Raw genomic sequence first — 13,948 nt, 5'->3', positions numbered from 1 at the left:
TTAAGCAAAGTTCCAATACAGCATGTTTGGTTCAGATGCCTTAACAACCCACAGCAAAAAGTAGCAGATTTTATTTTTAATAAAATAAAATTTGAGATTGAAATGTGTAGGGGTCAGTTTATTGAATAGGAAGAATGATAGCAATAGTCGATGGCTGACATTAGTCATAGGTGTTAAAAAGTAAGGAAGCTAAAACCATCAGGCAGAGAGTGTGAGGCTCATAGAACAGGCATTGTTGTTTCATGTGTATATATGTTTAGTAGTAGGTTTTGCTTTTGTGGGTGGAGAGGTTGAGCTGTGATTTTTTTCCGGTATTTTGTCTAATGTTATATTTTTGGTTCTTTGTAGGTTTGCTTTTTGTTGTTGGATAAAAATTACTTTGAAAATAAAAAGAGAGATGCACAGGGCTCATTTCAGTCCTGTATCCTGTTTCTCTAGGACAGTGGTCCTCAACCGGTGGGCCCCCAGATATTTTGGCCTTCAACTCCCATAAATCCTAACAGCTAGTAAACTGGCTGGGATTTCTGGGAGTTGTAGGCCAAAACACCTGAGGACCCACAGGTTGAAGACCACTGCTCTAAAAAGAAAGAGATTTAAAGCTGGGTGGCTAGGAAGTTACCAAATTCAAATAAATATTGCACAAGTCATTTTGATTTGTTACATTTTCCTAGAAGAGAAGGGGAGTTGCCTTGATGTTCATTAGATGGTTGAGAATTTCTCCTTAAACATGCAGACCTTAATTTGTTTTCATTGAACACGATTGTATATTGTATGTAAAAATATCTAATGCATATCCCATTGGTCCTTGCAAGTAGTCCAGTGAGGGACATACAGTGTTCCCTCACTTATCGTGAGGGTTAGGTTCCAGGACCACCCGCAAAAGTGAAAATCCGCGAAGTAGGGACGCTATATTTATTTTAATATTTATACATTATTTTAGTAGTTATACACTATTTTAAGTCTTTATCAACCAATCATTTGTTGATAAATCTCCTCCTTCTCCTCCCATTGCCGCTTGGGCTCCTTTTCTCTTCTTTTGGCTTCTCCTTCCTCCCTTCTTTAGGCTGTAAATTGTAATTTTTTATGATTTATAATAGTCTTTTCGAGTTTATTGAAAAACCGCAAAACAGCGAATCCGTGAAAAGTGAACCACGAAGTAGTGAGGGAACACTGTATTTTAAGTGTCTTTTGGACAATTAAACTATAGAACTCCCATCACTAAAATAGTTAGCTTCAGTATCTCAGTCAACAACATTGTAATTTACTGGTAGTAGACAGAGTCTTGCACTATCATAGTATGCAACTTCCTGAGATTTCAAAGGAGACAATTAGTTTATCCATGGAATAAACAAAAACTTACTTTGCAGCTAATTAATGCAGTGAACACTTTAGACAGAGATGTTCTCAATCAACTACATGTGCAGCTCATGGAGCTAAGAAGCTGTAAAGGATATAAGCAGTGCAACCCCAGGACCCGGAACATGGAATTGGGTAAGGAGTCTTAGTTTTGCTTTTGCCATAGGAAACAGCTTGCTAACAAAGTTGGCCTAGGTGAATAGCCACGTGATAAGCTGTAGTCTTTATTTATATTTCTCCTGCCTCTTTCCTCAGGTCCTATTTTAGGGCGGGCATTTGGGGAAAAACCACAGCTGCAGATTGAGACATTACTGCAAGCCATGCTTTAAAACAAAGTAGTTCATATTGTAGTTTCATCTGGTTAACAAATCACAGCTTATTGATAGAAGTGGAATCACAAATCTCAACAGGCCAAATTTCAACCATCTGGCCTGCTGTGATATGTGAGCGTAATCAGTGCGTGAATTTGATTTGAATTTGATTTTTAATTTGATGGTGATTAATTTGATTTTTCTTATTTCAGCTTTCTTGTAGTTTGCAGATGGGATGCTTTGTTACCCCTACATTCTTTGTATCTGTTACAGGAAGCCACTTGTTTACTTTTTTCTATGTCAGGAGCAACTTGAGAAACTGCAAGTTGCTTCTGGTGTGAGAGATTTGGCCATCTGCAGGGGACGCCCAAGTGTTTTTTTGATGTTTTACCATCCTTGTGGGAGGCTTCTCTCATGTCCTCGCATGGGGACCTAGAGCTGACAAAGGGAGCTTATCCACGCTCTCCCCAAATTTGAACCTCCAACCTGTTGGTCATCAGTCCTGCCAGCACAAGGATTTAATCCATTGCGCCACTGGGAGCTCCTATATACTTGTTTACTTTTAACAGTATGTTAAAACTGGCTGTGGCGCAGGTTGGTGAGCAGCCTGCTGCAATAAATCACTCTGACCATGAGGTCATGAGTTCGAGGCCAGCCCATGACGGGGTAAACACCTGTCAATTAAAAAATAAAAAATAGCCCCTGCTTGTTGCTGACCTAGCAACCCGAAAGATAGTTGCATCTATCAAGTAGGAAATAAGGTACCACTTATAAAATGGGGAGGCAAATTTAACTAATTTATGACGTTGGAATGAGGAAGTGCCGTCACAGTGGATGATGAAGCAGCTGCTCCCCCCGTGGCCAGAATCAAACATCCCCTCAGGAGGTGGTTAAATTGCCTCTGCGTCTGTCTCTGTTCTATGTGTATATGGGCATTGAATGTTTGCCCTATATGTATATAATGTGATCCGCCCTGAGTCCCCTTCGGGGTGAGAAGGGCAGAATATAAATACTGTAAATAAAATAAAATAAATATTGCAGACTGTGCCCGACAACATGTTTTTTCTAGCTCTGCTGTGATTGGGTGGATAATAAATATTTTCTATCTCCATTCAGGACTTAAAGATGGAAGCTATGAACAATACAGGTACTATTTCAATCAGAAGTATTCTTATAATTTGCATGCTCTTTCTCCTACCAAGTATCTGAACATTTGAGACATAGGCAATCACTCGTGGCAGAGTATGATTGTCTTCCAAGGGTAGGGTGGTGGGCCCGTAAGTGACTGGAGATCTATTCTGGATTTGCATGGGCTTTCACAGTGGGGACATACATTTCCAGATGGAAGGCGATCACAAGGATTTGCTTGGCACGCACTCCTATTTGATCCCTTTCTCTCTCCTATTTGTGCCTCTTCAAAATCCCTAGCACTGTTAGTAACAGCTGAGTTCCAGTTAGGACGCTCTGGGGCCAGGGCGCCCCAGTTCTCAGTGTTTATTCCACTTTTTGTTAGTTTAAAACCCAAAGATTTAGGTTGTGGGGCAATGTTAGAATAGCATGTGAATGGCTCTGTAAATCACTATTTTCAGAATCCTAGTTAGGCTACAAAAAGGAATAAAGCTATATGTTACCCATTTTTCTTCCTTCCTTCTATATACTGTAGCATTGGTGGTTTTCTTGATAATTTTTTTTCTCTTTTTATGACTCAAAATATTAGGCAGTTTCAGCGTCGAAAGTGGCCAGAAATGAAGAGACCTTCATCTTCCAAATCATTGTGAGTTGAGAATCTATTCTTGTAAAAATCACTTGTCTTACTGTTTTTCTCTCTTTTTTTTTCTTTGTTTCTGCATGCACTTTATATTCACAACTTCATCTAATCCAGGCATGGGCAAACTTCTTCCTTCCTGGTGTTTTGGATGTCAACTCCCACAATTCCTAACAGCCGGTAGGCTGCTGGGAATTGGGGGAGTTGATGTCCAAAACACATGGCCGAAGTTTGCCCATGCCTGATCTAATCTCATTCCTAAAACATCTTTCTCACAGTGTTTAATCTGGGAAATGGTGAATCTAAATTACTAACTGGAAGACACATTCTCCACTTGAGTTTATATTCTTGAAGCATGGACTGAAAAACTAGAAACACAAATCTGTGTCTTGTAGATACTTCCTATCCATTTTAGGAAGTTGACCAATAGTTACATTCAAATAAAATATATACTTTTAGAATTATTGTACTACTAGAAGTGTAGGTGGCGTAACATACAAATGGGATATTATCATAAAATGCTACTTTTGTCTTTTTATTGACTGCATTTAAACAGAAATATGTAAATCTGCCAGTTCTAATCCAAATCAGGTGTTGGCAGTTTAAGCCACTTGGAACTGGAAAAAGGTTTTGAAAAAAGGACAAGCAGTCCATTACAGAAAATCAAAATTATGGGCTAAGACAAGGGTATATATCTTACTGTAGAGCATTTTCACATGTTTATAAACAGGAGTGTGAAAAGTAGAACCATTATAACCTCTGTTCATTAAAATGAAATTGATGAGGAAGATGCATCCTCTCTATTGAGGAGTAATGCTGGGTTTCACTTGAAATTTAAGTTGCAGTTTCTCTGAATATATCTTTTGCTTCTATCACATAACAGTCTAGAGCTTCTTTCTTTCCCTTGCATGACTGCTGCAAATAGTTGTTTCACAGCTCATTTTCCTGCAGAGTGAAGTAATGAAGTATGTGTTGTTTCCATTTTACAGAGGACAACTTTGGGAAGGCTGGGAGGGCTAATTCCCTGTAACTGCTGGACCTCAATGAGGATACAAACTGGCCAGAACTTGAATTCATGTACAGACTTAACAAAAGTGTGTATGATTTCCAATTGAATTGTTAGCCTGGAGGACTGGATGAACTTTGAAGCTAAGGTAGATAGGGTTTTGCACTGTTATGCAATCTGAATAGTCACAGTGATCTTCTGGGGACTACTGTCATCAAAAATATGTATCCTTTCTTGAAGCCTACCAGTTTACCTGCTTTTGCTTTGGATTATACCTCACTTGCTTCACAATCTGTTTTACTTCCACCAATCACTGCAGTTACTGTTCCAAGAGAAAGCAAAGCCCAAACCAAGGCTGACCTAAGGCACTTGGAACCCTAAGGGGCAAAAGCACACAAAGCCATTCCAGTGGAAGCCAGTCTGTAACACCGCGGTAACTTCACCTCCAAATGGCATTAGAAGGGTATTTTATAAAAATGCAAGGCAGGAATTTTTTTCCTTATGGCATAGGCACATCATCATTGCTAGAAACAGCTATTGATCTCAAGAGGATATTTCTAAATGGATGCATGTTAACAGTCTTCAGGTGTTCTACTATCACAGAAGCCAATTAAAGCTCATGGTTTACACATTACCCTGAGGCCAATAGGAGAAAATAGGTCTGCACTCAGAGAAACCAATTTTCCAGCATGGTACTGTAAATATTCAGTGTCCTATTTCAAAAGAAGTCCAGAAGAATTTTGTTACTAAAGTGTTGGCATGCCCCAATACCATTTCTGAAAACTCACCTCATTGCGTAATAAAATTTACGAATTTACCCATTTTTAAAAGCACTGCAAATTAAAAGCAGTTTCTGTATGTCTTGAATTTTAACAAAGTTGGATTTGTATTAAGTCTTTGTGGTTATATTGTATGTTCAAAAACCAAAATTACTACTATAAAAGAAAGCACTTGTTTACTTTTATATGTGAGTTTGTTTGTTAAAGCCAGTTATTTTGTATCAGCGTATCAGGAATGGGAATGTGTGCCTCCCATGGTTTTTGACCAGAAATGCCTCTCCAGTCCCCAAATGGAATGTGGATAGCAATCCCCTTTATTTCTGACCACTGCTCGCAAGTCATTTTATTGATATATCTAGGTAGCCTCTCCTAACTAAATCCCAAAGACTTCAATGACAAACTGTTGTGTGGGATAAAAAAGTTTTGTGTTATGAATTAAAAACAGATTGCATTCCGGTCACCAAAAACCCATATTCAAATTACCTGAGGTAGAAAACAGTAAAGTGAATTTATTCTCCAAGTTAGAAACGAAGTGGAGGAGTAAAAATGAAGATGTATTTCAATACCAAAGGAGCACAAAAGGGGAAAATCGCATGTGAATCGGTTTGATCACTGATCAGCTAATTAAACCATCAAGATTCAGTTTCAAATAGAAACCTTTATTTACATTATTAACATCCAACAAAACAAAAAAGCCCAGAAAAGAGACCACATGGCCAACCCTTTTTTTAATGTCCGCCCACACAGAGGGCTTTTTGTGATGTAAAGATCAATTATTACAAGCAATATTCAATGTAAACTACTTTAGAATCAATTCTCAATACTGTATGCCTTTCTCCTGAGATTAGGAAATATTGCTCTCAGTTGAATGGTTTCATAATTGCTGAATTGCTGTCATGCGACAGTCTGCTACTAAATTCTGTGTGCTAACTTGTGCAACATTCAAACGGTTTGTTAACAGCTGAAAAATTGTTCACTAAAGTAAAAGCACAAAGATAGAAAATGTTTATACATGACACACAAACATTTTCCAAAGTTTCTATGATGTGCCAAGAATAAGCTTACTACAAAGACAATGAGTTCAGAAGGCACCAACACCAAACTAAGCTTATTGTCACATTCAGCCATGTTTGATGTGCCATTTGGCTAATCCACACATCATATGAACAGTCCTGTTACTAGACCAATTGTGTTGCAACAGAAATCTACTTTTAATTATTCACTTTTGATTCCAGATATGATCATTTTAATCACCAGTGCTTAAGAGTATTCCAGACAAAGCCAATTCAAACTAGTAGTCACAATTTTTAAAAGATGTGGTTAATTTTCCTTTATCAAGTTTCAACTATCTTTGGAATCAGCAAAAAGTAGCAACTGGGAAAAACATAATGGAGAAGATCCACCAGTGAACCGCAGGGACCACGACACTTCAACAATGCAAAGAGAGTCACTCAAAATGAAAAAGAAACAGCAACACATATTTTAACATTTCTCCAAAGCAAACCAGAGCTTATAGCTGTCACGCTTATTGTCAATAATACATAAAAGTTAAAACAACATATTGTCTCAATTGATAGGATCTTGAGTCTTACCCTGATGTTGCCCTGGTATAATCAGAAGGTGGCTTCTGAAGTTTTGAAATTTTATCTTTCTTTAATGATACAGTCTAGAAAAAATGCCCAAATCAAGAAGTACCACATCTGCACAAAGGCTCCAATGTGCAGGTGTACACCATATTTCCTTATTGACTTTAAAGTTGGGACCATTGCACATCCATGAAGTGATACACATGAGGAGTATGCATTCAAAGCAGGTTACCATTTTAAAATCTATTGAACAATATGTAACCTACATACAAAAAGATACTTAAAAGAAATTAAAGGACAAGGAATTCCGTGGATACATGAGCACATCAGAACACACAGAATTCTGGGTCACAGCCCAAATATTTGAAGTACAACTTTACTGAAGCTAAATCCAATAGCTAAGTGGATCACGCAGAGCAGGCAACATGAAAATCGGTGTTCAGGTACTAGCAGCTTTGCAAGAAAAAAACTTCAGAATTAAATAATTCTGTCCCTTACAAAAAAAATTAGCTTCTGTAAAATGAAGCTGAACTACCATTATGAATCAAATAACCAAAATCACCAATTTACTTATTTAAGAGCAAATAAGAATCTGCAATGGAAGTTGGTAAAATAGCAAACATCACACTGCTTTCAGAGATTCTGGCCTGCCTTTCTACTAAAGATCCTATTCTGAATCACGACGGTTTGTTGGGGATTGGAAAGGAGACAAGAATCAAGGTATCTTCATTTTGTATGACAGAAAATTATGGGGATTTTGACCTCTCAACTAGAATATGAAATGAACAAAACTGTTTAGAAAATAAATATATTTGTTACCAGTATAGCAATTAATTGCGATACATCTTGTTAATTGCCACACATAACTTGATATTTATGTATCACCAGATGTGCTCCCTGATGATAGACATTTAACACACACATATACACACACAAAACAGAGGTTTCATTAAAAGTTGACCAAATGTCTTAGAGCTGAGGCCCTTTCCTTGAAAAGAGAATTATATTAAAAATTCCACACTCTTATGACAGCTAAAAAGAGTATTTTTGTCATCAAATTGCTCTCTATAAGAAAAGTAACAAAGTGCACACTTAAGGTGTAGAGAAAGTATTAAAATACCACTAAAATATAAACAAATAGTCTTTTAAAAAGCCAGTACATAAAAGGTCTAAATAAATTGTCAGAAACCAATGAAAAGAGGATAAGGGCCACAGTCACCCAAGTCCAAAACCATTTAAATAAAAAAAAACCCTATTTAGACAACTTTGACTAAACCGAGTTTACAGAAATTATCTTTGTTAAATATTTAGCTTCACAAACTCTTCAAAAATGAGTTAGTGGCCTACAAAAGTCATATATATATAATACAACATCTTAAGATTGTATTTACAAAACTATTCACATGGAAAATTTCTCTTCAAATTGCAATGCCTCGCCTTGACTTTTACGAAATTTAATTTTAAAAGTATGATTATTGCTCAGATTTCCAACACAGAAAATCATTATGTAATAATTTAAACCGATCTTGAAAGAGGGCATGAATTTGATTATTTTTATATCCATTCTTTATTAAAGGTATTGCATTGACCCCGTTCGTACAGCATTTTATAAAGTGCACAAAGCTGCACATCAACATGGAAATTGTTATCGTGATTATATGTATTTATTTTCTCCATAGCCCTTTGGCATCAAAGAGCAGGAGTTGGAGGGTGTGGTGGCTCCTTGGTTATTGCCACTAGAAGATCAGAACATGTGGGAGCAGGATTCACAGCAGCACAAATGTTCAGCATCCTGTTCTGTTTTTAAAATCAAGGCCAGGAACTACATTCTGTCAGAGGCTCTAGTACTCAAGACTATTGTCCAGGCTTCTTCAGGCACTTTGGTCTGCCTGTAGTTAAGGGCTTTGGATAGCTACAGTAAACAGAAGCGGTATACAAGGGTCTACCTATCACATTTACTCAAATGCCATTACCAAACTCATGGTGCTGGAGGCAGAATGCCAAAATTATATCTGACCTTGGTTGTTGTTTTTAACACAACAAAGTGATACTTTGTTTCTACCCCACCCCACCCCCAAAAGTCCATAATTATGAAGTCACTTGGGACACCGTCATGGAAAAAGATATGGTATTTCCGTAAGGCTAGAAGACGTTGCTGTGATGTTTCCGCAGACTTTTCTGTAATACTTAAGTTTGCCATGTATGACATCTGTCTATTGGGAGATTGCAGTTGGAAGTGTCAGCAGTATTTCTGCAGCAAAAGAGAAAAAAAGAATAAGTGTAAGAGGGACACATTTTCTTAGAAAACCAAACATATGCTGTAATTTTTAAGATTAAGGAGCAGAAGAATGAATTCATAGAATCAGAGTTGGAAGAGAACACATAGGTCATACAACAATTCAACCTCCTGCCACACAGAAAAAGCACAAAGCACCCCCAGCAGATGGCCATCCAGCTTCTGTTTAAAAGCTCTAAAGGAGCTTCCACCATACTCCGAGGCAGAGAGTTCCACTGTTGAACAGCTCTTAAGGTCAGAGAGTTTTTCCTAATGTTCATGTGGGGTATTTGCTGTAATTTGAACTCATTTCTCCAAGTCCTAGTCTCCAGGGCTGCAGAAAATAAGCCTGCTCCCTCTTCCTTATGACAGCCTTTTAAATATTTAAACATGGCTATCATGTCTCCTCTCAGCCTTTTCTTCTGCAAGATAAACATACCCAGTTCTTTAAGCCACTCCTTATATGACATGGTTTTTAGACCTTTGATAATTTTAGTCACCCTCTGAACACATTCCAGCTTGTCAGTATTCTAGTGGTACTTAATGTTTTAGATAACAGATTGATCTGTATAATTCTTGGGAGTTAGCAGTATTTATATTTATCCCAGCATACAAAACGATCCTGGAGCATCTTTGAGACTCATAAGAGAAAAAGCTGCCATAGACTTGGGTCTACTTAAACACTTACACAGAGTATGGACAGACATTTATACCAACGAAAACCAATCTGTGTATGTGTGGATAGTAATAGAAACGCCAAACCTGTGGTGATGGGGTGACAGTTCTTTTAACAGTGGTTGTTAGGAGACAAAGGTGTGTGAAAGGATTTTTCCTAATGCCAAGAGAAATAAGAAAGTGTACAGCAAGAAAAAAGACAACTATACAATGTGAAAAGGCAGAAACGTGTCCGTGAGCATTCACTTGAAAGATCTAAGTACTTTTAAAAACTTCTATTACATACCATGAGTTATCTTACCTGGTCTGGGCCCATGGGCATTCCTGACATAGGCATAGTATTAATATTCATTGGCCCAAGGTGACCACCATTGCTGTTCATGTGCAACATGTTGTAAGCTGCAGGATTCCCAGGATGGCTGAACTGTTGCTGTGGAAAGGAACTAGAACATACAAGGAAAAAACAACAGTTTAACAAAGGCTCAGATCAATTATTCCCACTTCAATATTCCCTCAGCAACTAACACCATGCAAGGATAACTAATCAATATTGGCACTGTGCTGCTTATTAAGGACCTAGTTATCTCCTCAACACTTTGGATGATAGCACATTAGAGCTCTAAAGTGCAGGTACGCATTTCCCTATCTTCCGGTTTGCTCCAGCAGAATTTTGGGAAACATAGTTTGGGGCGGAACCTTTTGGAATTCTCAGCCAGAGAGGTCCTTGGCTTCTCTAAACTAGGCTGGTTATGTTTATGAACTCAATGAGCTGTGACTATTCTTAAACAGTTATTTCATGCAATCCAACTTGAAATACTATGTTATAAAGTTAACCTTTTTTAATGGCTAAGATTAGATACACTTTACAGATAACTAAATGCGGTAATGATGATTTTTTTAAAAAAACACATAATTCAGCTTGGCAAAACTGCCTGTTTCTGTCTCTCCAAAAGTGAGCACCAACACTATCCAAACTGACAGCCTTGTTCTGAATACAGGATTATTCTTCCCTCACCTGCTTCTGGCCATACTTCCTGATGGCCAGCCCTTCATCTCAGGAGAAGAATACATTGGTGTCGCCTGGGGATGCTGCATCATGGGATTCTGCGAGGGTCCCATTCTTTGAGCCATCAAGGGATTAGGAGGACTGGACACCCTGCTGAAGGCAGGATCTGGTGGCTGGTTCATTCCTTTAAAAAATATTTTGGGGGTTATTTTTAAGTAGTAATTACTTGAGATAATTTTCTTCAAGGGACATGTCTCATAAAAGCTTCCTTCATTAAATTACAGAGCAACTAAAGTGTGTTTAGCGCATCTGTTCCAATAAGCCACTAGTCATATTACATCAGTATTGAGGCTCCTGTGCTAACTATATGCACTACAAAATAGAAATATATGCCAATTTCACATCTATGAGCACTGGTTAAGCACTATGGAACTATGCACAACTAAATGGGTCTGCAGATTTCACATCTAGCAGAAGTATGGTCAGAATCACAGGGTTGTTGTGTGTTTTCCGGGCTGTGTGGCCATGTTCCAGAAGTATTCTCTCCTGACATTTCGCCCACATCTATGGCAGACATCCTCAAGAGGTTTTGAGGTATAACACACACACCACCTCACAATTTCTTATACTTCACATTCCCCCTGAAGACACAGGTTCACAGTTTGGGGGTCCTTCTGGACTCAGCACTGAACCTGGAAGGCCCAGGTGTCAGAGGTGGCCAGGAGGGCCTTTGCACAATTAAAACTTGTGCGTCAACTGCGCCCATTCCTTAAGAAGCAAGATGTGCCCATGGTGGTACAAGCCTTAGTTACATCCCGCCTAGATTACTGTAAAGCACCCTATATGGGGCTGCCTCTGAAAAGTGCTTGGAAAATTCAGCTGGCCCAAAGAGTTGCAGCCAGCTTGCTCACTGGGGCTGGCTACAGGGAGCGGACAACCCCCCTGTTGCAGCAGCTCCACTGGCTGCCAGTCTGTTACTGGGCACAATTCAAAATGCTGGCTATGACCTTTAAAGCCCTAGGTGGTTCAGGTTCAGGCTATTTGGCCAAACGCAACCACTTGTACGAACCTGCGCAGGCCCTGTGTTCTTCAGGAGAGGCCCTTCTCTCGGTCCCACCTCCATCTCAAGCTAGGTCCTGGTGGGAACGAGAGAACGGGCCTTCTTGGTGGCTGCTCCTCAACTCTGGAACTCCCTGCCCAGGGAAGCCTGAATGGCCCCCTCCTTGCTGTCCTTCCAGCAGCAGGCTAAAACCCTTTTATTCAGGCAGGTTTTTAAAGATGAAGGTGTTTAAGACCAACAAGGGCTGCTGTGATTTTGTGATGTGACTTTATATGCTTTTATGGTTTTAATCTGGATTGTTTTAATATTAATGTTGTTTAATACTGTTTTAATATTTATATATTGTATATTTTAAGTTGTACTGAAATGCTTTTAGTTGTAAGCCACTTTGAGTCTCTTTATGAAGAAAAAAAGCAGGATATAAATACACAAAATAAAGAAAATAAAGAAATAAACATTGTTAAATAAACTTGTATTGATTGTGCTGATAGGCCTGTGTCTATGTATCTAGTAGCTCAAGGATTTACAACATTTTTGCTGGCTGCATAATGCCTCCACCTCCTGGTAAAAGTACAGAACATGACTTTTGCAGCTGCAGAACTTCCTTTTTGTCCCAGGAAACTGAATAACCAAGCCATCTTTAGCCTTCTCTGCCAAAAAGTGCTGGTGTCTCACAAACTTCAACTCCATAGCATTAAGCCATGGTAATTAAAGTCAAGTCAAACTGTATTAATTCCACATTGTTAAATGCTCCCTACGCCACCATTTAAATCAATGCCCCCCAGCTGGGATGAGGCAACCAAGCTGTGAAATATTATGAACAAATAGACATAAAATTGTAAAATGAAACTCCTTTAAATCATCTGAATAAAGGTATGATAAACTCCTTCAATTCCTCCTTTTTCATTTCAACCTGGCCTAAATCTAATTGTTAATCTCATAGAGGAGATTCAATGAATCAAAAGGAATTTGGTAGGTCAACATTACTTTGACTGATTCAGTGGATCTACTCTATTTGATGCTAAAAATGGAAATAGATTTTTATGTTTATAGTAATGACCAACATCCTTTTAGGTAGTCCAAATTAAGAGTAGACACACTGAATAAATGGGTTTAACTACACATTGACTCAACATTCAACAGGTCTCGCTCTAACTGAGGCTAGTCAATAGAATTTAGGCCAATATTTGTAACTTTAGCTTTATCACATAATTCTATTAGGGCAGTAGAGTTAATAAGAAAAAGGAGAACAGAGAAAATTGAGAAATTGAAATAAGCACAACTGATTAAGTAAGTGATTTTAGTGGTGAGAGGTGCACATTTTTCTCCTGCTGTACTTTTATTTTTATTTTAAAAAAAACAACTGTTATTTTAACAAAACAGTCTCCTTAACTATGTTCTAATCTTATAAAATATGAGAGGCTACAGCTATTTTCAAATGTCCTGAATTTCCCTGAGTCTTCACAGAAGACAGGATTTAAAATGCATACATACCATAATTTGATGGGTATGAAAACTGCTGGGGTGGGACTGGAGCCATTGGAGGGCCTGCGACTGCACCATCCATGCTTCCTGAGGCAGTAACATTTGGGGGAGGGCTGAAGGTCTGAGATTGTTGCTGCTGTTGCTGCATCATCATGGCCATTCGTTGCTGTCTGATGTGGTGACTTATTAGCTCCCTATTTCGCTGGGCCACCATCTGTGCATTAAGGAAGCCCTGTTGCTAATACCCAAATAGACACAAGAGGAAAGCATTAGAGAAAAAGAGATCAGTCTACTTAGTTCACCAAAAGAAAAAAAAATAATTAAGTACTTTATATCCACAAGTGAAACAAGAAGAGAAATAAGGAAGGAGGCTTGTTTTCTGCTGCCTTGGAGACTAGGACTTGAAGCAATGGATTCAAATTACAGGCAATTCTATCTGAACATTAGGAAGAACTTCCTGATTGTAAGAACTGTTCAACAGTGAAACTCTCTGTTTTGGGGCGTAATGGAGGCTCCTTCTTTTAAACAGAGGTTGGATGGCCATCTGTCAGGGGTATTTTGATTGTGCTTTTCTTGCAGCATGGTGAGAATTGGGCTGGATGGCCCACCTGTTCTCTTTCAATTCTATGATACTAAGAACTTAT

At 38.5% G+C, this 13,948-nt stretch overlaps 2 protein-coding genes across 13 annotated transcripts in view; one reads left to right on the top strand and one right to left on the bottom strand.

The window, feature by feature from the left end:
- sulf2 (sulfatase 2) overlaps positions 1 to 5,402 on the top strand; it is a 364,375-nt gene extending 358,973 nt beyond the window's left edge. For all 3 annotated transcript variants that reach the window (XM_008110106.3, XM_008110107.3, XM_003220618.4), the window contains 4 exons: positions 1,368 to 1,491; positions 2,784 to 2,814; positions 3,385 to 3,441; positions 4,422 to 5,402. In XM_008110106.3, the coding sequence (XP_008108313.2) occupies positions 1,368 to 1,491; positions 2,784 to 2,814; positions 3,385 to 3,441; positions 4,422 to 4,452 (243 nt within the window). In that variant the 3' untranslated portion in view covers positions 4,453 to 5,402. The remainder of the gene's footprint in view (positions 1 to 1,367; positions 1,492 to 2,783; positions 2,815 to 3,384; positions 3,442 to 4,421) is intronic.
- A 453-nt stretch (positions 5,403 to 5,855) lies between these two features.
- ncoa3 (nuclear receptor coactivator 3) overlaps positions 5,856 to 13,948 on the bottom strand; it is a 132,555-nt gene continuing 124,462 nt past the window's right edge. For all 10 annotated transcript variants that reach the window (XM_062978915.1, XM_008110108.3, XM_008110113.3 and 7 more), the window contains 4 exons: positions 13,314 to 13,542; positions 10,769 to 10,943; positions 10,055 to 10,196; positions 5,856 to 9,054 (listed from right to left, as the gene is read on the bottom strand). In XM_062978915.1, coding sequence (XP_062834985.1) covers positions 9,043 to 9,054; positions 10,055 to 10,196; positions 10,769 to 10,943; positions 13,314 to 13,542 — 558 coding nt within the window. In that variant the 3' untranslated portion in view covers positions 5,856 to 9,042. The remainder of the gene's footprint in view (positions 9,055 to 10,054; positions 10,197 to 10,768; positions 10,944 to 13,313; positions 13,543 to 13,948) is intronic.

The sequence above is a fragment of the Anolis carolinensis genome, chromosome 4, assembly GCF_035594765.1.
Source record: "Anolis carolinensis isolate JA03-04 chromosome 4, rAnoCar3.1.pri, whole genome shotgun sequence".
Lineage (NCBI taxonomy): Eukaryota > Metazoa > Chordata > Lepidosauria > Squamata > Dactyloidae > Anolis > Anolis carolinensis.
The sequence above is the reverse complement of the archived record's forward strand: the minus strand, read 5'-3'. Positions and strand labels throughout refer to the sequence as shown.